General features: G+C 47.0%; 1 protein-coding gene across 1 annotated transcript in view; it reads left to right on the top strand.

Annotated features, from left to right (window-relative positions):
* The first annotated feature begins 2,136 nt into the window (after positions 1 to 2,136).
* The window catches only part of nt5e (5'-nucleotidase, ecto (CD73)), a 43,972-nt gene continuing 22,010 nt past the window's right edge, over positions 2,137 to 24,098 (top strand). Inside the window, exon 1 of the mRNA XM_069932236.1 lies at positions 2,137 to 2,944. Coding sequence (XP_069788337.1) covers positions 2,627 to 2,944 — 318 coding nt within the window. The 5' untranslated portion in view covers positions 2,137 to 2,626. The remainder of the gene's footprint in view (positions 2,945 to 24,098) is intronic.

Below are 24,098 nucleotides of genomic sequence, written 5' to 3'. Positions count from 1 at the left end.
CAGGCGGTGTTCCCATACCTGGACAATGTTACGATTTGCAGCCATTCGCAAGCTGACCATGACACTAACCTCCAACATTGTTTTCAGGCAGCAAAGGACCGCAATCTAACGTATAATAAGGATAAATGCGTCTTCAGCACTAGGAAGCCGGCTATTCTGGGCTACGTGGTGCAGAACGGGGAAATCAGCCCCCTGCCTGCCTGCCTGCATGCGCCCGCTCCTAGACCTCCCAATTCCACATTCACAGAAGACATTAGAGATGTTTGGGGCTTTTCGCATATTACGCACAGTGGGTTCCCAACTACGCCGACAGGGCCCACCCACTTATAAAAGCCTCATCTTTTCCTCTCAGCCCAGCAGCTATCAAAACCTTCAAGGAGATTAGGGATCTGAATGCGAAAGCATTCCATAGATGAGACTGTCCCTTTTCAGGTAGAGACCGATGCCTCAGATGCCACCCTGAACCAGGAGGGGCGACCAGTGGCCTTTTTCTTGCGGACCCTTCAGGGGTCTAAGGTAAAACACTCGGCAGTGGAGAAGGAGGCCCAGGCCATCGTGGAAGCAGTGAGGTATTGGAGACACTTTCTGGCATGTAAATGCTTCACCCTTGTCACGGACCAACCATCCGTGGCGTTCAATAACCAGAACAGGGGGAAGATAAAAATGATAAGATCTTGCATTGGAGGATAGAATTGTTTACATATAGCTATGACATTCTATACCGCCCAGGAAGGCTCAACGAGCCCCCAGACACACTGTCCAGAGGCACCTATGCAGCCCTTAACCATATGTCCCAGCTGCAGAGCTTGCACAATGAGCTGGGCCACCCAGGAGTTGCTAGGCTTTTCCACTTTATAAGGACCCAAAACCTCCCATTCTCAGTAAAGGAGGTAGGATGGTAAGAAGGGGTTGCCCCATTTGTGCGGAGTGCAAACTGCAGTTCCACTGACCAGATAAAGCTACACTAATTAAAGCTACCAGGCCTTTCGAGCGTCTCAGCCTCGACTTTAAAGATCCGCTCCCTTCCTATGATAGGAACGATTATTTCTTCAATGCCATTGACGAATACTCACGCTTCCCCCTTGCTATCCCGTGTCCCGACGTCTCTGCAGCCACGGTAATAAAGTGCTTGCAGTCCATCTTCAGTTTGTGCGGGTACCCCAGCTACATACACACGGACAGGGGTGCTGCCTTTATGAGCACCGAGCTCTAGCAGTACCTGAGAGACGACAAGCTATAACCCCAGGGGGAACAGACAGGTAGAAAGGGAGAACGCCGCCATCTGGAAAACGTCCTGCTGATCCTAAAAGCAAAGGACCTACCAGTGGGAAGGTGGCTAGTTGTGTTACTGGAGGCCCTGTAATACACTGGCTATTGTGTACTGCCACTAACATGACACCCCATGACCGTATGTTTTCTTTCTCGAGGAAAGCCGCGATAGCATGGTACTGCCTAGATGGCTGATGAGACCGGGACTGGCGCTCCTCCCAAAGCACTGCAGACGCCACAGGACGGACCCTCTGGTGGAGCCCATGGAAGTGAGGCATGCAAACCCTCACTACGCATATGGACGGGAAGACTCGGTGGCCACCAGGGACCTCACACCGGCAGGAAGCGTGGGCGGCACAGGAGAGCTGCAGACCTCTACGGACAGGCAGGACTGAAGAGCAGATGATGCAGGAGAGCCACGGGTCCCAGCGGACCAGCAGGAATCCACCATGGACGACGCGGGAGGGTTGCAGACCCCTACAGAGCAGCACGACCAGCGACAGACGAGCACACCCCCAACGTCCAACATGCGGGCGGAAAGCCCGACACCCCCACAACATACCCTCGCCCAGGGCCAGGACCCCCTGGCTCCGATACCCCCCCCCCCCAGCCCCAGCACTCCGAAGGTCCAGAAGAAAGAGGAAACCTCGTCAGATACTGGACATGAACGTGGGGGGGAGGGGGTTGTCCCAATTTTTTAAGGGGGGGTGAATGTGGTGGTATGTTATTGCACCACTAGGTCACCAGATGAGCCACCTGGTAACCTTGCATATATAAACCGGTGGAGACCCATCCCCCTCTTTCTGGCCTAGTCTTGCACAGAGGCAAGACCTAGCTGGAGACATTAGCCTATTAAAAATAGCGTTTTACCTGCACTCTGCCCCATGTGATTTGATGCTAGTCGCCATCAGCTCGTTGAATAGTGGGGCTGGCTCCAGAGGCCAGTGAGTGCTCCCATTTCCAGCGTTCTTCTTCTTCTTCTCGAGAGAGAGAGAGTACAAACTCCACACGGTCACCGGATCTGCGAGAGAGCAGCTGCGTTTTAAACAAATACAACACGGTAGAAGCCAATTGAAATATATGTCGCCCAAATACACGATAACCCGGACGTTTTGGGGGTGGGGGTGGAATCGGGGAAAACACATGCAGGTGTCGAGACAGACTCGAATCCTGACCGCTGGCGCCCTGTGCACGTTGTAATCACCATATCTGGAACTTGCAGCGACCGACGACTCCTCCCAGTTCCATCTGTCCTTTGATCGAGCCTTCCAAGGTACAGTTCGTGCTCTGCTCGGCGACTTGGTCCTTCGAGTGAAGCTCCGGCCACGCACAGTGACGACGTGGGCTCGCCGCGAACATGCTCGGCTCCTCGGCGCTGCTCCCGCTGCTGTGTGCGCTCTCCCTGGGTCGCGCTGCCTCATTTCAGCTGACCATCCTCCACACCAACGACGTGCACGCTCGGGTGGAGGAGACCAACCAGGACTCGGGCAAGTGCTTCACCGAGTGCTTCGCCGGGGTGGCCAGGAGATGGACGAAAATCAAAGAGGTGCGGGCGCGGGAGAAGAACGTCCTGCTGCTGGATGCTGGCGACCAGTACCAGGGCACCATTTGGTTCAACTACTACAAGGGCGCCGAGGCTGCACACTTTATGAAGCGGTTGGGTTATGATGCCATGGTAAGAAAACTCTACTCCCACTCCTGCGAAGTTGGCTGGCTCTGATCAGGACCGTCCGAACTTCAAGTGCCAACTCCCGACGTGCAGCAGCTCCCCTAGTGAGCAGGGAGCCCCCCCCCTTATTCAGCAGGGACCCCCCCCCTATTCAGCAGGGAGCCCCCCCCCTATTCAGCAGGGAGCCCCCCCCCTATTCAGCAGGGAGCCCCCCCCCTATTCAGCAGGGAGCCCCCCCCTATTCAGCAGGGAGCCCCCCCCCCTATTCAGCAGGGAGCCCCCCCCCTATTCAGCAGGGAGCCCCCCCTATTCAGCAGGGAGCCCCCCCCTATTCAGCAGGGAGCCCCCCCCCTATTCAGCAGGGAGCCCCCCCCCTATTCAGCAGGGAGCCCCCCCCTATTCAGCAGGGAGCCCCCCCCCATTCAGCAGGGAGCCCCCCCCCATTCAGCAGGGAGCCCCCCCTATTCAGCAGGGAGCCCCCCCTATTCAGCAGGGAGCCCCCCCCTATTCAGCAGGGAGCCCCCCCCTATTCAGCAGGGAGCCCCCCCCTATTCAGCAGGGAGCCCCCCCCTATTCAGCAGGGAGCCCCCCCCTATTCAGCAGGGAGCCCCCCCCTATTCAGCAGGGAGCCCCCCCCCTATTCAGCAGGGAGCCCCCCCCCTATTCAGCAGGGAGCCCCCCCCCATTCAGCAGGGAGCCCCCCCCCATTCAGCAGGGAGCCCCCCCCCATTCAGCAGGGAGCCCCCCCCCTATTCAGCAGGGAGCCCCCCCCCTATTCAGCAGGGAGCCCCCCCCCTATTCAGCAGGGAGCCCCCCCCCTATTCAGCAGGGAGCCCCCCCCCTATTCAGCAGGGAGCCCCCCCCTATTCAGCAGGGAGCCCCCCCCCCTATTCAGCAGGGAGCCCCCCCCCCTATTCAGCAGGGAGCCCCCCCCCTATTCAGCAGGGAGCCCCCCCCCTATTCAGCAGGGAGCCCCCCCCCTATTCAGCAGGGAGCCCCCCCCCCTATTCAGCAGGGAGCCCCCCCCTATTCAGCAGGGAGCCCCCCCCCTATTCAGCAGGGAGCCCCCCCCCCCTATTCAGCAGGGAGCCCCCCCCCTATTCAGCAGGGAGCCCCCCCCCCATTCAGCAGGGAGCCCCCGGCCCCCCCCTATTCAGCAGGGAGCCCCCCCCCTTATTCAGCAGGGAGCCCCCGCCCCCCCCTATTCAGCAGGGAGCCCCCGCCCCCCCCTATTCAGCAGGGAGCCCCCGCCCCCCCCTATTCAGCAGGGAGCCCCCGCCCCCCCCCTATTCAGCAGGGAGCCCCCGGCCCCCCCCCCTATTCAGCAGGGAGCCCCCCCCTTATTCAGCAGGGAGCCCCCCCCTTATTCAGCAGGGAGCCCCCCCCTATTCAGCAGGGAGACCCCCTTATTCAGCAGGGGACCCCCCCATTCAGCAGGGAGCCCCCGCCCTGTTCAGCAGGGAGCCCCCGCCCTGTTCAGCAGGGAGCCCCCGCCCTGTTCAGCAGGGAGCCCCCGCCCTGTTTAGCAGGGAGCCCCCGCCCTGTTCAGCAGGGAGCCCCCGCCCGTTCAGCAGGGAGCCCCCGCCCGTTCAGCAGGGAGCCCCCCCCCCATTCAGCAGGGAGCCCCCCCCTATTCAGCAGGGAGCCCCCGCCCCTATTCAGCAGGGAGCCCCCCCCCCCATTCAGCAGGGAGCCCCCGGCCCCACCCTATTCAGCAGGGAGCCCCCCCCCTTATTCAGCAGGGAGCCCCCACCCCCCCCTATTCAGCAGGGAGCCCCGCCCCCCCCTATTCAGCAGGGAGCCCCCGCCCCCCCTATTCAGCAGGGAGCCCCCGCCCCTATTCAGCAGGGAGCCCCCCCCCCCATTCAGCAGGGAGCCCCCGGCCCCACCCTATTCAGCAGGGAGCCCCCCCCCTTATTCAGCAGGGAGCCCCCACCCCCCCCTATTCAGCAGGGAGCCCCGCCCCCCCCTATTCAGCAGGGAGCCCCCGCCCCCCCTATTCAGCAGGGAGCCCCCGCCCCCCCCTATTCAGCAGGGAGCCCCCGCCCCCCCCTATTCAGCAGGGAGCCCCCGCCCCCCCCTATTCAGCAGGGAGCCCCCGGCCCCCCCCCTATTCAGCAGGGAGCCCCCGGCCCCCCCCTATTCAGCAGGGAGCCCCCCCCCTATTCAGCAGGGAGACCCCCCCATTCAGCAGGGGACCCCCCCATTCAGCAGGGGACCCCCCCATTCAGCAGGGAGCCCCCGCCCTGTTCAGCAGGGAGCCCCCGCCCTGTTCAGCAGGGAGCCCCCGCCCTGTTCAGCAGGGAGCCCCCGCCCTGTTCAGCAGGGAGCCCCCGCCCTGTTCAGCAGGGAGCCCCCGCCCTGTTCAGCAGGGAGCCCCCGCCCTGTTCAGCAGGGAGCCCCCGCCCTGTTCAGCAGGGAGCCCCCGCCCTGTTCAGCAGGGAGCCCCCGCCCTGTTCAGCAGGGAGCCCCCGCCCTGTTCAGCAGGGAGCCCCCGCCCTGTTCAGCAGGGAGCCCCCGCCCTGTTCAGCAGGGAGCCCCCGCCCTGTTCAGCAGGGAGCCCCCGCCCTGTTCAGCAGGGAGCCCCCGCCCTGTTCAGCAGGGAGCCCCCGCCCTCCAGTGTGCGGTCCCCGGCGGAGCGGGTCCAGTCCCCCGCCCGCGGGTCCTGGTGGAACCCCCTGCAAACAGGGCTCACATGAGATGCACAGGTGGTTCAGCCTTAACAAGGCTTCTGCTTCATGACTAATATCATTTTAAAAATTACTTCAGTGAAATCCAACGTGTTTGCACAACAAATTAAATCCCGCATCAGTAACACGCGCCGAATTAGTATAGCGGTGTTCTACTTCCCTGCTGAGAATTTCCTTATGCGAACAGATCAAACGTGACGGGAAATGGCCAGAATAAATGTGCAACACACAAACGTGCTGCAGACACTCGCGGGTCATACTCAACCAAAGATCTTTTATTTGCTGCCTGTTGTTTTGCTCATAATTTGTTGAAGAGCTCATGTCCAAAATGTCCAGATGCTGCGTGACCTGCTGAGTTTCCCCAGCACTTTTATGGCTTGCACTCGACCTGGCGTTACTTATTGAACTGCCCGTGGATGTGCAGTGTCAGAGAGGTCCAACTCGGTCAGTGCACAGAAATTCTGCAGGAACTCGTCAGGTCTGGCAGCATCCATCGGAGGTAAAGCTGTAGAACCAATGTTCAGGGGATGAGCAAAAAAATGGGGGACGGGGAGAGGAAGAAAAGGGCAGGGGAAGGATCACAGACCACAGACAAAAGGTGAGAACTGGACATGGAAAGGCTAGAATTGATGGAGAGGGGGCTGACTCTGTAAATGCAGAGCTCAGCTGCTTTCACAGAGACCCCCCCCCCCCCACTCCCCTGATCAATTCTCACCCTCTCCTGCCCTATCCATCCAATGATCACCTTTTGTCTGTGCTCCTCTTCACCCCCCCTCCGCCCTTTCATCCTTTCTCCCCCCCCCCCCCCCCACACCCTTTCATCCTTTCTCTCCCAGCTGATTTATTCAGGCACCTGCCTGCTTTTTGCTCACAGTTTGAAGTGGGCTTCAGGCCCAAAATGTTGATTATATTATCCTCAAAGGTGTTCAGAGAGCAAGGCAGAGGGAACTGAACTAACTCCAGACAGTCCTGCAGCAACTACTCCTGCAGTCAAGAAGAGTGGATGTGAAAGAGGAACTTTGAGAGGTGAAGAGGCCGGAAAGCTGCTCTTTTCCTCCAAGATCATCTTCTGATCACAGCAGAACAGGATGAGACGTGCTCATGTCTCTTCTTCCAAAAGGAGCTCTGTAATCCACAGTCTTAAGGAAAAGGACATCCCAGTCACATCCTCACAGACGGGCAAACAGAGGATCAGCAAGTGCTTTTGTGCTGAACTGTACGACACTAAGGCTACAGATAGAATGGGCACCCAAAACTTCCTGTTTCCTATCAGAGGCCTTAGACAACACCAATCAGGAAAGGTTGGACCAGCCAATTACTCTGGGGGAGCAGATGGACTCCATTTTTCTTTTGGGTTGTGTAAGACTTCCAGAAGCAACAGCATAGCAGCTGAGTTGTACACGACTCTGTGGGAGTAAGTTGACCTGGATGTGCTGGAACTATACAATGCTATGCTACTGGCAGGTAGCATGACAGAGTCTTTGAGCAAGGACAACATCACCCTCATCTTCAAACAGAAGGGGGAATTGGAGGCCCAAATCATTATTAAAGGTGGATTACAAAATCCGATACAAAGCCATCACCGATTGAGTCAAGTCTGACCTGGAGTAAGTGATCCACCTAGACCAAACCTGCACTCTTCTGGGCAGGAAAATCTCTGAAAGCCTTGCACTGCTCGGAGATACCATTGCCTACATGAAGGACAGGGGAGTGGACACCTCCCTGGTGAGTTTAGACCCTAGGAGAAGGCTTTCAACCGGATATCGTGCAGGTACATGATAGATGTACTCTCCAAAATGGGCTTTGGGGAGAAAATCCCAAATTGGATTAAACTGCTCTGCACAGATCACCAGAATGTAGTCCAAATGAATGGATGGGGAACGGAGAGCTTCCCTATCAAGTCTGGCATTAGGCAAGGTTGCCTGCTCTCTCCAATCATGTTTGTGTGTTGCATAGAGCCCTTTGCTGAAGAAAGAGGAGTGATATTGCCAGGTGGTGAAGGCATTCGCGTCAAGGTCTCCATGTACATGTACGATGTCACCGTCTTCTAATCCAACACATGATCGGGCTGCAGATTGATCAGCATCTGCAGTCATTTTGAGTCTGTATCAGGCACCAGGGTAAAACAGGAGAAAAGCAAGGCAGTGCTGTTCAGTAACTGGCCTGACAAGTCGACTGTCCCCTTCACTGTAAGATCTGACTATCTGAAAGTGTTTGGGGTCTGGTTTGGAGGGGCCAAGGGAATTGGTCGGAGCAGATCGCAAAAGTCTGCCAAAAATAAAATGGCGGTGTTGCCAGAGCTGCTGCAATGGACATACAGAGAGCGAAGAGAGGGGAGACAATGCTCCTCCATGGGGTTCTACTGGCCAGTCCAACTACCTAAGGCTCCGTACAGCCTTTAAACCGCCTGTTAAAGCAGTTGATGGTGGTTTATTTTAAAATTCTGCACCATGGGGTCTGGTCACAAGGTGGCAGCACCTGTGTTTGGCAGCAACCTCAAGGGGTTAGAGATCCTGGGGAAGCAGAGTGCAGGGCACCTAAAAACGGGGAGACCACTCCCTGTTTGAGATGGTGGCTATGGTGGCAGACCAGTAGGGGAGAACCTACAGGTGGCAGGCTTTTGGTGACTCAAGATGAGGAACCCACACAGGCTGCTGGAGACTGGGTGAAGAGGTACCAGATATCAGAACAAAGACAGGAGAGGATGCCCATGGTGCTGAAGGCTTCCTGATTGTGTCAAATGTTTGGATATGGAGGTTGGGTTGCCAGTAGTTTGAACTGAAGTCTGTGTGGCCACAAAGGCTGTAGGAGTGCTGGAGGTGAATCCATGGACACCCGGTGGCTCTGGGGGACTCTCTTTTAATTCTGTTTCTCTGAAATTGGCGCCGAACAACTTCTGCTGATGGCAAATCTTTGTCAGATTAAAGTCAGTTTATGAAATATTATGCCTGTTTTTATTACATGACAATAAAGGAAACTTGAAATTGGGTCTCTGGGTCTGGCGCTCCCTCTCATTAACAAGGAAGAACCTGGTCATTGGGCTCAAGGTGCTCTCGGTACTGCTATACATGGCACAGGTGTGGCCAATTCTCCTGCACCTCTGCCCAGGCAATCACCAGAGCTGTTTTCCAGTTCACATGGGGATCCAAGATGGAAAGGGTCTGAAGGATCACCATGTACAAGTCGCCAGACTATGGGGTCAATGTGGCTCTCTTCCTTTTTTAAAATTTTTTTTTAAATTTTTCACACAATGAACCATATTGACCAAAATACACATAAACATTTCCCTCTTAAATATACACAGTGTCATTTTCTCCCCTTTTTCCCCCTCTCCCTTCCCTCCCTCCTTCCCACCCCCCTCCCCACCCACTAAATGTTCAACATATACAATTCAATAAACCCATTAAACAATGTCATCACACAATTAAAATAAACATGAAATTTGTGTCTTCTACTTTTACACACTGGGTCAGTTCATTTCATCTTCTTCTCATTCTGTCATTTTAGGTGGTGGAGGTCTGCGGTAGGACTTCTCTGTTGTTCCATGTACAGTTCCCAAATTTGTTTGAATACTGTGATGTTATTTCTTAAATTATATGTTATTTTTTCCAATGGAATACATTTATTCATTTCTATGTACCATTGCTGTATTCTCAGGCTATCTTCTGATTTCCAGTTTGACATAATACATTTTTTTGCTACAGCTAAGGCCATCATAATAAATCTTTTTTGTGCTCCATCAAAATCGAGGCCAAGTTCTTTACTTCTTATCTCTTTGGCTTGGCTTCGCGGACGAAGATTTATGGAGGGGGTAAAAGTCCACGTCAGCTGCAGGCTCGTTTGTGGCTGACAAGTCCGATGCGGGACAGGCAGACACGGTTGCAGCGGCTGCAGGGGAAAATTGGTTGGTTGGGGTTGGGTGTTGGGTTTTTCCTCATTTGCCTTTTGTCAGTGAGGTGGGCTCTGCGGTCTTCTTCAAAGGAGGTTGCTGCCCGCCAAACTATGAGGTGCCAAGATGCACGGTTTGAGGCGATATCAGCCCACTGGCGGTGGTCAATGTGGCAGGCACCAAGAGATTTCTTTAGGCAGTCCTTGTACCTTTTCTTTGGTGCACCTCTGTCACGGTGGCCAGTGGAGAGCTCGCCATATAACACGATCTTGGGAAGGCGATGGTCCTCCATTCTGGAGACGTGACCCACCCAGCGCAACTGGATCTTCAGCAGTGTGGACTCGATGCTGTCGACCTCTGCCATCTCGAGTACTTCGACGTTAGGGATGAAAGCGCTCCAATGGATGTTGAGGATGGAGCGGAGACAATGCTGGTGGAAGCGTTCTAGGAGCCGTAGGTGGTGCCGGTAGAGGACCCATGATTCGGAGCCGAACAGGAGTGTGGGTATGACAACGGCTCTGTATACGCTTATCTTTGTGAGGTTTTTCAGTTGGTTGTTTTTCCAGACTCTTTTGTGTAGTCTTCCAAAGGCGCTATTTGCCTTGGCGAGTCTGTTGTCTATCTCATTGTCGATCCTTGCATCTGATGAAATGGTGCAGCCGAGATAGGTAAACTGGTTGACCGTTTTGAGTTTTGTGTGCCCGATGGAGATGTGGGGGGGCTGGTAGTCATGGTGGGGAGCTGGCTGATGGAGGACCTCAGTTTTCTTCAGGCTGACTTCCAGGCCAAACATTTTGGCAGTTTCCGCAAAGCAGGACATCAAGCGCTGAAGAGCTGGCTCTGAATGGGCAACTAAAGCGGCATTGTCTGCAAAGAGTAGTTCACGGACAAGTTTCTCTTGTGTCTTGGTGTGAGCTTGCAGGCGCCTCAGATTGAAGAGACTGCCATCCGTGCGGTACTGGATGTAAACAGCGTCTTCATTGTTGGGGTCACCTTACTTCTTATATTACTTAGAAGAAAGATCTCTGGATTTTTTGGTATGTTGCTTTTTGTGATTTTATTTAATACTTGTTTTAGATCTTCCCAAAACTTTTCCACTTTCTCACATGCCCAAATTGAATGTACTGTTGTTCCCGTTTCCTTCTTACAGCGAAAACATCTATCTGATACTGTTGGGTCCCATTTATTTAACTTTTGGGGTGTGATGTAAGCCTGTGTAATCAATTATATTGTATCATACGTAACCTCGTGTTTATTATATTTCTCATAGTTCCGCAGCATAGCTTTTCCCATGTTTCATTCTTTATCTTTATGTTTGGATCTTGTTCCCACTTTTGTTTGGGTTTACAGCTTATTTCATCGTTCTCTTTCTCTTGCAGTTTGATGTACATGTTTGTTATAAATCTTTTAATTATCATTGAGTCTGTAATCACATATTCAAAATTGCTTCCTTCTGGTAACCTCAGACTGTTTCAAGTAGGTTTTCAGTTGGTGGTATGCAAACATTGTACCGTGAGTTATACCATACTTGTACTTCATTTGTTCAAAAGATAATCATTTATTTCCCAAAAATCAATTTTCTATTCTTTTGATCCCTTTTCTCTCCCATTCTCTAAAAGAAAGGTTATCTATTGTGAAAGGGATTAGTTGATTTTGCATCAATATTAATTTTGGTAGTTGATAATTTGTTCTTTTCCTTTCTACGTGAATCTTCTTCCAAATGTTGAGCAGATGGTGCAGTACTGGTGAATTCCTATGTTGCACCAGCTTTTCATCCCACTTATATAGTATATGTTCAGGTACCTTCTCCCCTATTTTATCTAGCTCTAATCTGGTTTTTCCCTTGTTTGATATAAATCTGATGGGTATCTTAATTGTGCTGCTCTATAATAATTCTTAAAGTTTGGTAGCTGGAAGCCCCCTTGTTTGTACCATTCTGTTAATTTATCTAGCGCTATCCTCAGTTTCCCCCCTTTCCATAAGAATTTCCTTATTATTTTCTTTAACTCCTTGAAGAATTTCTCTGTTAGGTGAATTGGTAATGATTGAAATAGGTATTGTATCCTTGGGAAGATATTCATTTTAACGCAACTTACCTTTCCTATCAGTGTTAGTGGTAAATCTTTCCAATGTTCTAAGTCATCTTGTAATTTCTTCATTAATGGCTGATAATCCGCATTATTCATTGGCATCATATAACCATTTATGGAGCGGAAACAGGCCATGTTGGCCTTTCGAGTCCGCACCTGTTCACTCTCTCATTAAACTCAGCTTGGTTATTCATTTATACACCAGATTAACAATGGGTGTCAAGAGTTCAATTCTTTCTCACTTCTATTTTAATAATTTAAGAGCAGTCCTCCCTCAGATCCACAGAAAACACAGACCCTGGATAAGAGCATCTCCACTGCAACCAGTGCAAGGCTATTTTACAAGTTAAATTCGCTTCACTTTTATTTGCGTTGATCTTGTACCCTGATACTTCTCCAGATTCCTTCAATTTCTTATATAATTCTTTTATTGATAATTCTGGTTCTGTTAAGTATACTATGATGTCATCTGCAAATAGGCTGATTTTATATTCCTTCTCTTTTATTTTTATCCCTCTTATTTTATTTTCTGTTCTTATCAGTTCTGCCAAGGGTTCGATAGCTAACGCGAACAGTGAGGGAGATAGTAGACATTCCTGCCTAGTTGACCTGCTTAATTTAAATTGGTTTGATATATATCCATTTACTGTCACCTTCGCCAATGGTCTCTTATATAATGCTTTAATCCAATTAATATATTTCTCTGGTTGGTTGAACCTCTGTAGTACTTTGAATAAATAATTCCATTCGACTCTGTCAAAGGCTTTCTCTGTGTCTAAGGCAACCGCCACTGTTGGCGTCTTGTTTCCTTGTACTGCATGGATTAAGTTAATGAACTTACAGATATTGTCCATTGTTCATCTTTTCTTAATAAATCCAGTTTGATCTAGTTTTACTATTTTTGGTACACAATCGGCCAATCTGTTTGCTAATAATTTAGCTATTATCTTATAATCTGTGTTGAGTAGAGATATTGGTCTATATGATGCTGGTGTTTGTGGATCTTTCCTCATCTTTGGTATTACTGTAATTATTGCTGTTTTGCATGAATCTGGCATGTTTTGTGTTTCTTCAATCTGGTTCATTACTTCCAGGAGAGGAGGAATTAATGTCTTTAAATGTTTTATAGAATTCTATTGGGAGTCAGTCCTCTCCCGGCGTTTTAATATTCGGTAGTTTTTTTAATATATCCTGTACTTCCTCTATTTCAAATGATTTTATTAATTTGTTTTGCTCCTCTTCTTGCAATTTCGGTAGTTCAATTTTAGCTAGAAACTCATCTATTTTGTCTTCTTTCCTTTTGTTTTCAGTTCGATATAATTGCTCATAGAATTCTTTGAAGTTTTCATTGATCTCCGATGGGTTATATGTAATTTGTTTGTCCTTTTTCCTTGATGCCAATACCGTTCTTTTAGTTGTGTTTTAAGCTTCCAAGCTAGTAGTTTGTGCATTTTCTTCTCCTAGCTCATAATACTTCTGCTTTGTTTTCATTATGTTCTTCTCCACCTTGTATGTTTGTAGTGATTTGTATTTTTTTTTTGTCCGCCAATTCTCTTCTTTTTGTTGTATCTTCCCTTGTTGCTAAATCTTTTTCTGTACTTGCTATTTCCCTTTCCAGCTGTTCTATTTCCCGATTGTAGTCCTCCTTCATCTTAGTTACATAACTTATTATCTGCCCTCTGATAAAAGCTTTCATTGCATCCCATAGTATAAATTTATCTTTCACTGATTCCGTATTTATTTCAAAGTACATTTTAATTTAGCGCTCAATTAATTCTCTAAAATCCTGTCTTTTAAGTAGCATGGAGTTTAATCTCCATCTATATGTTCTCGGTGGGATGTCTTCCAGCTCTATTGCTAATAACAGGGGTGAATGTGGCTCTCTTCCTGATGACCATCTTCATGTGTGGCTGCATAAGGCTGTGTCATAGAACCAAAGTACAAGGACCCCAAGTGCCACGATGTGCTGATGTTCTACTTGTCTCAGGTATTGTGAATGATGTTGCCAGCAATGTCCCTGCCAGCTGGACTTTGCCACACCACCTATCCTTCATGGAAGACCTTTTCCCGATGAACACCTCTGACCACAAGGCCATCGGGCAGTGGTCAGCTTTGATCATCCTGCAGAAACTGAGTGACTTGATGGATATGGTGGTTCATGAGCAGACTGTCCAGGTAAGGTGATGAAATGCCCCATCATCAATCCTCATGATCAAGCACCAAAATTTGGCCTGACTGGCGGTGAGAGGAACCCTCTGGGTCAGATCCTTCCTGTACAACCAGAACATCACCCACAAGGCAGATTCTCCACGAGCTGACTCTAATGGAGACAGTCATCCACCTCTATGCAGATTCACCAAGAGTATGTGGGAAAAGGATGCCAAGATCCTTGTCACTGTTCATCCCCAGCAGCAGCATGACAGAGGATTTAGAGGATGTTCTGGGGATGCTCACAGAGACAGACATCCAGAACTGTTGGAAGACCATGAACATTGAAAGACTCACTTTGGTCTGACCAAAACCTCTTGGTGTTTCAACAAACAGAGATGTTGGTGAGGGAATGCTGCCAGCTGGCACATTCCAGGCTGCAGGAGTACATACTGAGGGACACGATGAGGCTTGGTTCAGCCAATATAAAGGTGCTGTGGGGAAAGCCCACAGTCTAGAGTCCTTCCAATGCCAGGCATTGAGGGGCTGAGATGGAGGGGGGAGGGTGTAATGATAAGATGCCTCAGTGGTGGTAATGTTGTAAATAGAAATAAATATAACAATGTATAGTGATGGCAATGCATGGATGTGGGTAGACACTGAACGGTTTTCCCTTTGTATGTAATGTGTAGTGAATAAACTACATAAATCTTCATCCGCGAAGCCAAGCCAAAGAAAGAAGTCATACAGTGTGCAAACAGGCCCTTCAGCCCATATTGCCTACTCACTGTTGCCCCTTTTGCAAGCATATAGACCATACCTCTCTAAACTCATTCTGTCCATGTTCTGTCCAACATATTTCTTAAACATTGCAAAAGAACATGCCTAAAATAACCTGTCTAAATTTTTTTAAATGAAAATTAAATCAACCACCTCTTCCGGCAGCCTGTTCCAAGTTACTCCTCCAGTTTCTGTTAAATCTCTCTCTTTCACATTAAACCTACTGTATGTCATCTGGTTACCAATTCCACCGCCCCCCCACCCCCCAGCTCTGGGCAAAAAACTCTCTGCAATCACCTGATATATTCCCCTGATTTTTGTCATGACCCAAATGTTGGTTTTGAGGATGCATTTTTCACCCAAGGACTCGCCTTCAAGGGCAAAGCGGTGTGTAGCAGTTCATGTAGCACTATTACATCGCCAGTGATCCAGGTTAGAATCTGCTGCTGTCTGATGAGTGTTTGCACTCTCTATCTGTGTGGATTTCCTCCTGGGGCTCTGGTTTGCTCCCACGTTCAAAGACATATGGGGTTGGAAGGTTAATATGGTTACACGGGTGTAATTGGAAGGCATTGGCTTGTCAGCCAGAATGACCTATTATCATGCTCTATTTCTGAATGAAATTAAAATTAAGGAGGAGCTGTGAGAGTGCTGGAAATCAAAACATCCGATCGTCTGAGGCAAGGCGGAGTGTTGTCGGGGCTGACCCACTGTGACAGGATTGAAGGATGGGAGGATGAGGTGTAGGTCATCTGCAATTCACAGTTGCCCATCCAAAACCCAACAAGAATGTTCACCCTGACCTATCCTGCAGTAGTAGTAGTCCACACATTTAAAAAAACCTGCAGTCATCTGCATATCCAGAAAGAATACTCCAGTTGTTGTAAGCCCAAAACTGTACTTTGATCTGGAGTTCCACACAGATGTTTCAAATGGCACAGCAACCACTTGACACCTAGCCAAGATGCCCACACTGTCTCTGACAGGGGAAAATAATAGTGTTTCTGTACTGCAGGTCACTGTGGAGGCACTTGTCAGGGAGATGGGCCAGAGGAGGGGGGGTGGGGGGGGTTACTTCCTTAAATTATCTCATCAGATGCCAAGATTCTGAAGCAGAGAGGTCAGCCTAAACAAGAGCAGCCAAGTCTTCTTACTGAGCAGCCTTTCTGTGATACACTTGTTTCATTTCTTCACCACCACATCCTTCACTGGCAGACTTCACTGCAAACACTTCCACATCACATTGTCTGTCCTTAGCCTTGCTCCCTCCTCTTTCAACAGCCACATCAATAAGGTGCTTCCACATTATTTCTGCAACCACTTGTTTCCTGAATGTAAAGGTGCCCTGGCCTGTTGCCAGCCACTGCTTGTTCCCAACGTCTCTCTCTCTCTTCCCCCACCCCCCCCCCCCCGCTCCCCTTCTGTCTCTCTCCTCTGCCCTCTCTCTCCTGCACCCTTTATTTTTCTCTCTCTTGAATTTCCCTCAATCATATTCCCATCTGAGCCCAGTCCACCTGGCAAGTCCTTCCCAACTTAATTGGTCGCAGCCAATCCAAGCCCAATCCTGACTTGAAAGGAGCCAATCTGAACCTGACCTGATAATCATGGTGTCCCAATGGAGGGGAACCTGCAGGAGGGGTCAAAGGTCCTGATTGCCTGCAGCCTTAGTCTTTCATAGAACACAAAACATTACAGTTCAGTCCAGGCCCTTCAGCCCATGACGTTGTGCCAACCAATGTAAATCTCCACAAAAGTCTAACCCTTCCCTGCCTTGCATCCAGTTGCCTACCAAAAAGCCTTTTAAAAGTCCCAATTGTGCTAGTCTCCACCACCACTTCCAGCAATGGATTTCAGATACCCTCCTATCCTATTTTTAAAAAAAAAATTGCATATGACATCCACCCCTGAAATTTTCCTCAACTCATCTTGTACAGATATCCTCTGGAATTTGTTATTGTCACCCCAGGAAAAAGGTGCTGGCTGACAGAGCCCGTCACCTCTCATGTTTCACTCCAAAGAGAAAAGCTCATGCTCTGTCAACCTACCTTCGTAAGACGTGCTCTTCGATCCAGGTAACATCCTGCTCAAAATCTCCCCTCTCCAAAGCATCTACATCCTTCCTGTAATGAGGCAACTAGAATTGAATTTTGCAATGCACAGATGTGCTGGAGAAACTCAGCAGGTCACACTGCGTCCAAAGGAAGTAAAGGCTAAGCACCATTTTGGGTCAGGCCTTCATCTGCTTTTCCTTAGTCATTCCTAATGAAGTGCGCAATGCCCAAGACAATTATGTTAGAGAGTTCAAAGTTCAGATTTATGGTCCAAGTTCATATATGACTTCACATATAACCCCAAAATATTTTTTTTCCTATGGGCAGAATTTGTACTTATCATAAACTATACTCAAGAAATTATATGTATATAAAAAAAGAGAAATGTAAACAAAGAAGGAAAAATAAACAAACTGCCCTACAGAAAAGAAAATTCAGTAATAAATAACATGCAAAGTAAGAGCCTTAAATGAGTCTCCAGATGTCTTGTTGAAGAGTCTGATGGTGGAAGGGGAGCAACTGTTCCTGAACCTGGGGGTATGAATCTGTGGCACCTACATCCCTTTCTTGATGGCAGCAGTGAGAACAGAGTGTGTCCTGCTCTCCAATGGCAGGGTTCCCTGCAGATGTTCTCAATAGTGGGGAGGATTTTGCCTCTGATGCCCTGGGCTGTGCCCCACTAACTTTTGTAGGGCTTTCCGCTTAGAGGTATTGGTGCCTCCATACCAGGCTGTGATGCAGCTGGTCAACACACTTACCACTACACATCTCTGAAGTTTGCCAGAGTTTCCAATGTCATACCAAACCTCCGCAAACTCCTGAGAAAGTAGAGGTGCTGATGTGCTTTCTTCAATTGCCATTAGTGCGTTGGGTCCAGGAAAGATCCTCTGAGATAGTAACTCCCAGGCATTTAAATGTGCTCATCCTCCCCACTTCCGATTTCCCCCAATAGTCACTGGATCGTACACCTCTAGTTTCTCTTGCTGAACCATCGAATATTACAGCACAGAAATAGCCCCATTCGGCCCTTCTAATCTATGTCGAACCATTTTCTTTGCCTTGTCGCACTGACCTGCACCCAGTCCATAGCCCCCCCATACTCTCCCATCTGTGGCCCTATCCAAATTCTTCTTAAATGTTAAAATTGAGCCCACATTCGCCATTTCAGCTGGCAGCTTATTCCACATTCCCACCACTCTCTGAATGAAGAAATCCCCCATCATGTTCCCCTTAAATGTTTTCCCTTTCATTCTTAACCTATGTTTGTATCTCACCTACCCTCAATGAAAAAAGCCTACGTTTACTCTAGCCCCCTCAGAATTTTAAATACCTCTATCAAATCTCCCCTCATTCTTCCACATACCAGGTAATAAAGTCCTAACCTGTTTAGCCTTTCCCTGTAACTCAGTTCCCGAAGTCTGGGCAACATTCCAGTAAATCTTCTCTGCACTCCTTCCATCTTATTGATATCTTTCTTGAAGTTAGGTAACCTAAACTTATGATACTCCAAATTTGGCCTCACCAATGTCTTGTACAGCTTTATCATAACATCCCAACTCCTATACTCAGTACTTTGATTTATGAAAGCCAATATGCCAAAAGCTCCCTTTACAACCCTATCCACCTGTGACACCATTTTTAGGGAATTATGTGTCTGAATTCCCAGATCCCTCTGTTCTGCCACACCTCTCAGTGCCCTACCATGTATGTCCTTTCAAAATGCAACTCCTCACATTTGTCTGCATAAAATTCAATCTGCCAGTTTTCAGCCCATTTTTCCAGCTGGTCTAGATCCCTTTTCAAACTTTGAAAACCTTCTTTGTTGTCCACAACGCCTCTAAACTTTATGCCATCTGCAAACCTGCTGATCCAATTTACCACATTATCATCCACATCATTAATATAGATGACAAACAACAATGGTCCCAGCCCAACACCGATCCCTGAGGCACACCACTAGTCACAGGCCTCCAGTCTGAGAAGCAATCATCCACCACTATTCTCTGGCTTCTACTGTCCAGCTGTTGTCGAATCCACTACTTCACCATGAATACCGAGTATCTGAACCTCCCATGTCAAAGGCCTTACTAAAGTGCATGTGGACAAATCCCACAGCCTTTTTTTGTCAACTTTCCAGGTAACCTCCTCAAAAAACCCTACAATATTGGTTAAACATGACCTATCATTCATAAAGCCATGTTGACTATCCTTAATCATTTTCTGACTACCCAAATAATTGTATATCCAATCTCTTTGAACACCTTCCAATAATTTACCTTCTACTGACGTCAGGCTTGCCAGCCTATAATTTCCAGGGTTATTTTTGAAGCCTTTTTTAAACAACAGAACAACGCAAGCTATCCTCCAATCCTTCTGCACCTCACCCGTTTTTAAATATTTCTGCCAGACCCCCTGAAATTTCTACACCAGCATTCCTGAAGGTCTGAGGGGATATCTTGTTGGGCCCTTGGGATTTATCCATCCTTATTTGCTTTAAGACAGCATGTACTTCCTCCTTTTGAATCAGAATCGTTTCCTAACCTCACTGCTTGTTTTCCTTACTTCCCACGACTCTGTGCATTTCCTGGGTGAATGCTGATGTAAAAAAAATTTCAGATCTTCCCCATCTCTTTTGGCAACATAGAAGCTGTCCCTTACTATCCTTTTGCTCTTAATATACCTGTAGAAACCCTTAGGATTTTCCCTCACATTGTCTGCCAATGCAACCTTTTTTTTAAATATTTTATTGGCTGCTGCAACACTTGATCTTATTTGAAAACTCTTGCTGCTCACTTCCAGTCCCTCCTATTCCCTTAAATTTGAGCTTACAAAATGCTTGTCAGAATTAAAGTCCATCTGCTATTTCTTCGCCCATACTTCAATTAGAGCTATACCCTTCCTTGCTATCCACAGCTCCATCATCTTTCAGGTCAAGGGATTTAATCAAATTGAATATTTTCCAAAATGCAATAGGATTTCTGCTGGATCCCAGTGGAATGGATCAGCCCAGATGGGACCTGACAGTTTGGGTATTTGTCAAATGGCAGGTGTTATTCCCCATGCTGCCTTTCACCTGGAACCTGGTCATGATTGAATGTGTGCAATCAGAAGCCTTCCCTCCATCTCCTTCAGCGTGAAGCCATAGTTCTGATCTCTCCCACACTCTGGACACTATCCAGCAGAAAGCAGCCCACTTGATTGACACCCTATTTGCCATCATGAAACATAGAAGAGTACAGCACAGAGACATGACCTTCAGCCCAAGTGTCTGCTGATTGAGATATTCTAATCAAACTAACTCTGCTGCTTGTACCTGATAGACATCACTCCATCCCCTTCATATTAAGGTGTTTATCTTAAACAGTAAGGCTGTATCTGCTTCCACCACAAGTCCTGACAGCCCATTTCAGCATTCTATGAACCCATCACTCTCTGTGTAAAATATTTGTCCTGCACATTTCCCTTAAACTTCCTCCCCCTTAACTTAATCTTATGTCCTCTTGTGTGTGAAGCTTTTATCCAGGGGAAAAGGATTCTGATGGTCAACCCTATTTATGCCTCTCATTATTTTACACTCCTCTTTTGGGTCCCTCCTTGACCTCCTACACTGTACAGAAAAGAGCACAAGTTTACCCACTTTCTTCCCATAACTAATCCCCTCTAAATCCTGTTGAACCTCTTCTGTTTCCTTTCCAAAGTCTCCACATCCTTCCTATAAAGAAAGACCAAAAATGCACACAGTATTCCAAGTGTGGCCTGATGAAAGTTTTATACAGCTGCAGTATATATATTGTTGCATCTTCAAACATGGTTGGAGTAATATGGTATATTGTCAGGTTATAAAGTTAACTGGGATAAGAGTGAAATAATGCCTTTAGCAATGGCAGATTCTTCAGCTTGTAAGCAAGTTGCAAAATTTAAGTGGTCTGATAAAATTAAATACCTGTGAATACTGTTGATGATAATCATTTATATGATTTGAACTATTTGCCTTTATTGACTAAAATCAAACATGATTTAAATCGGTGGAAAGATTTGCCAATAACTTTGATAGAGCCAAGTAAATTTGATAGAGGTATTTAAAATTATGAAGGGAATAGATAGACTAGACGTGAGTAGACTCTTTCCCCTGAGGGCAGGGGAGGTTGGAACAAGGGGGCAAAACTTTAGGAGAAATGTTAGAGGATGTTTCTTCACTCAGCGAGTGATGGCAGAATGGAATGATCTTCCAGAGGAGATAGTTGCAGCAGGGTCCTTTCTGTCATGTAAGAGAAGGTTGGATGTGTACATGGATATGAGGGCGTTGGAGGGTTATGGGTGGAGAGTGGGAGTTAGTGGAGTTGTTCAAGTGAACCGGCGCAGACTCAAAGGGCCGATTATGGCCTGTTTCCGCGCTGTAAACTGTTAAATGGTTATATGGTATACAGTATCTTTTTCAATCAATTCCATGTAAGATTTGAACGTATTAGAATTTTTTTTATGGAAAGGTAAATTGGCGAGGGTGTCGCTACAAAAATTGACTTGGAAATATGCTTTAGGAAGATTGCAGTTACCTCACTTTCAAAATTATTATGATCTGGTGCAATTAAAATTTATTAATAGGATATTTAAGTAGATCATTCTTTGGTATGGGCTAAAATTGAATTGGCTCAGATTCACGAGCAAAGAATGGATCAATTTATTTATAAATGGAATCTTCAACTTTTGCAAAATTATAATTTCCCTGTGGTTAAAACACTTAATGGAGTTATGGTACAAGAAAAAACATATTTTGGGTCTGAAGATAAAGTTTGGCTAAAACTCTTTTGTATCAGAATAAAATGTTTTCTTTTTCAATGTATAATCAACTTTTGAAATTATGGGACCAGAGAGGCATTAGATGGTGGAAGATTGCTATGAAGCCAGGTATTTGTTTCATTTCACAGACTTAAGGAAAAATATGGAATTTCTTTGAATACGCTATTTACTTACTATCAGATTCGAGCTTTGTTGCTCAATAATTTTGGATGTAGTTTAAGGTTACCTAGATGAACTAGATTTGAAAATTTACTTTCTGAAGGTAGTAAAAAGGGTTTATTTCAGAGATGTATGTTTTATTGCAACATATAATGTTTAAACCAGATGTTTTTGACAAGAATTAAGAGGGAAAAGGACTTGTCTATTTCAATTTCTCAGGATGACTAAACTAGTGAATGTAAGATACAGATTAGTCCATTATAATTTTATACATCAACTTTATTTAACTCCTGAGAAGTTAAAGAAATATAGATTTAGTTCTTCGGATTTGTGTTTTCAATGTGGTAAACAGGTTGGTTCTTTTTTACATTCAGTTTGGCTTTGTGAGACAGTGAAACCTTTCTGGAGTAGAATTATGGAATTTTTGGAAGGTTTATTTAAATTTAAGCTTTCATTTGATCCTTTAGTATTTTTATTGGGATATATTAAGAAATTGAGACTGGAATTAAAATTAGCTAAGTTTCAGATTGCATTTATCCGATTAGCATTGGCTGTGGCAAGAAAATGTTTAGCTATTACTTGGAAAAATGAAATTGAGTTTATTCAAAGATGAGATCCTGTATCCCACTGGAAAAGATAACTTCTATTTTACGTAATAATTATTTTTTTTTAGGTGTGGAGCCTGTATATGAAATATATGGGTTTAAATATGTAGTAGAATTTTTTTCCCTTGTTGAGATGGCACCAAACATGGCAAATGTGTGATTGTTATATGCATTAACTCCTTTTTCTTCTTTCTTTCTTTTGGGTAGTTATGGGAGGCAGGGAGGATGGCGGGGAAAAGTGAGGGAATTAAGGGGGAAAAATTTGAATATTTGTATCCTTTACTTGACTGTATGCCTTATTTGAAACAATAAATAAAATATACAAAAAAAACTTTATTAATGTGATATCATGGCAAGTCTGCAGCAGCCTTCACTGCCACCAAAACTCTAAAATCTACCTCTACAAGCACTTCCATTTATACACAGAGACAAAAGGTAAAGAAAGGTTCCATTATTGTCGTGTACTACTACACTTAGAATGTAACATATATTAAATTCTTTAACTTTTGCCTACTTTAAGGCAGGTAGAGAATCACTACTGTGACCAGCACCCCTCACAGAAACCGACAGCACCTGGTGGTCCTAGGTGGTCTCCCCACCAAGTACTGGCCAGTCCTGAGACTGCTTAGCTTTGGAGATCAGACAATCTCAGGCATGTTCAGGCTATTAGGTGCTGAGAAACAAGCTTTTACAAAAATTATGATGACATCATTCAATCAAAAACTTTGCCAACTACATCTAGACCTTGACCACAGTATTTTTATTAATACAGTTTTGTCTAATTGTAAGAAAAACATCTTTAAATAGATGGGGGAGAGCCAGTGGATGTGGTGTACCTGGACTTCCAAAAGGCCTTCAATAAGGTCCCGCATAAACGACTGGCTTCCAAAATCAAGGCTCATGGGATTGGGGATTGAGAACTGGCTGGCAGGTAGAAGACTGAGAGTTGGGATAAATGGCTCGTTTTCTGAGTGGCAGGCGGTGACCAGTGGGGTGCCACAGGGATCTGAACTGGGACCCCAGCTGTTCACAATTTACATTAATGATCTGGATGAGGGGATTGGATGTAATATCTCCAAATTTGCAGATTACACTAAGCTAGGAGGGGTTGTGTGCATGGAAGAGGGGGTCAGGAAGCTCCAGTGTGATTTGGATAAATTGAGGGACTGGGCAGATATATGGTAAATGCACTACAATGTGGATAAATGTGAGGTTATCCACTTTGGTAATACAAACCGGAGGGCAGATTACTATTTGAATGGCAATAGATTAAGAGATGGGAAGTGCAGAGAGACCTAGGGGTACTTGTACACCAGTCTCTGAAGGTGAGCATGCAGGTACAGCAGGCGGTTAAAAAGGCAAATGGTATGTGGGCCTTCATATCAAGAGGGTTTGAGTATAGGAACAAGGATACCTTACTGCAGCTGTACAGGGCCTTGGTGAGACCCCACCTGGAGTATTGTGTGCAGTTTTGGACACCTGATCTAAGGAAGGATGTTCTTGCAATGGAGGGAGTGCAGAGGCGATTCACCAGGCTGATCCCTGGAATGGCAGGAATGACTTATGAGGAAAGATTGTGCAAATTGGGATTGTACTCGCTGGAGTTTAGAAGATTGAGAGGGGACCTCATAGAGACATATAAAATTCTGGCAGGACTCGACAGAATGGATGCAGATGGGATGTTTCCAATGATGGGAAAATCCAGAACCCAGGGCCATGGTTTGAGGATAATAGGCAAACCATTTAGGACCGAGATGAGGAGGAATTTCTTTACCCAGAGGGTGGTGAATCTGTGGAATTAATTGCCACAGAGGGCAGTAGAGGTAGGTTCATTAAATATATTTAAGAGGGAATTAGATCTATTTCTTCAGTATAAGGGTATTAAAGGTTACGGAGAGAAGGCGGGGACGGGGTACTGAACTTTAAGATCAGCCATGATCTCATTGAATGG

This window comes from Narcine bancroftii, chromosome 4, assembly GCF_036971445.1.
Source record: "Narcine bancroftii isolate sNarBan1 chromosome 4, sNarBan1.hap1, whole genome shotgun sequence".
Classification (NCBI taxonomy): Eukaryota; Metazoa; Chordata; class Chondrichthyes; order Torpediniformes; family Narcinidae; genus Narcine; species Narcine bancroftii.
This window is presented reverse-complemented; position numbering and strand designations above follow the sequence as displayed.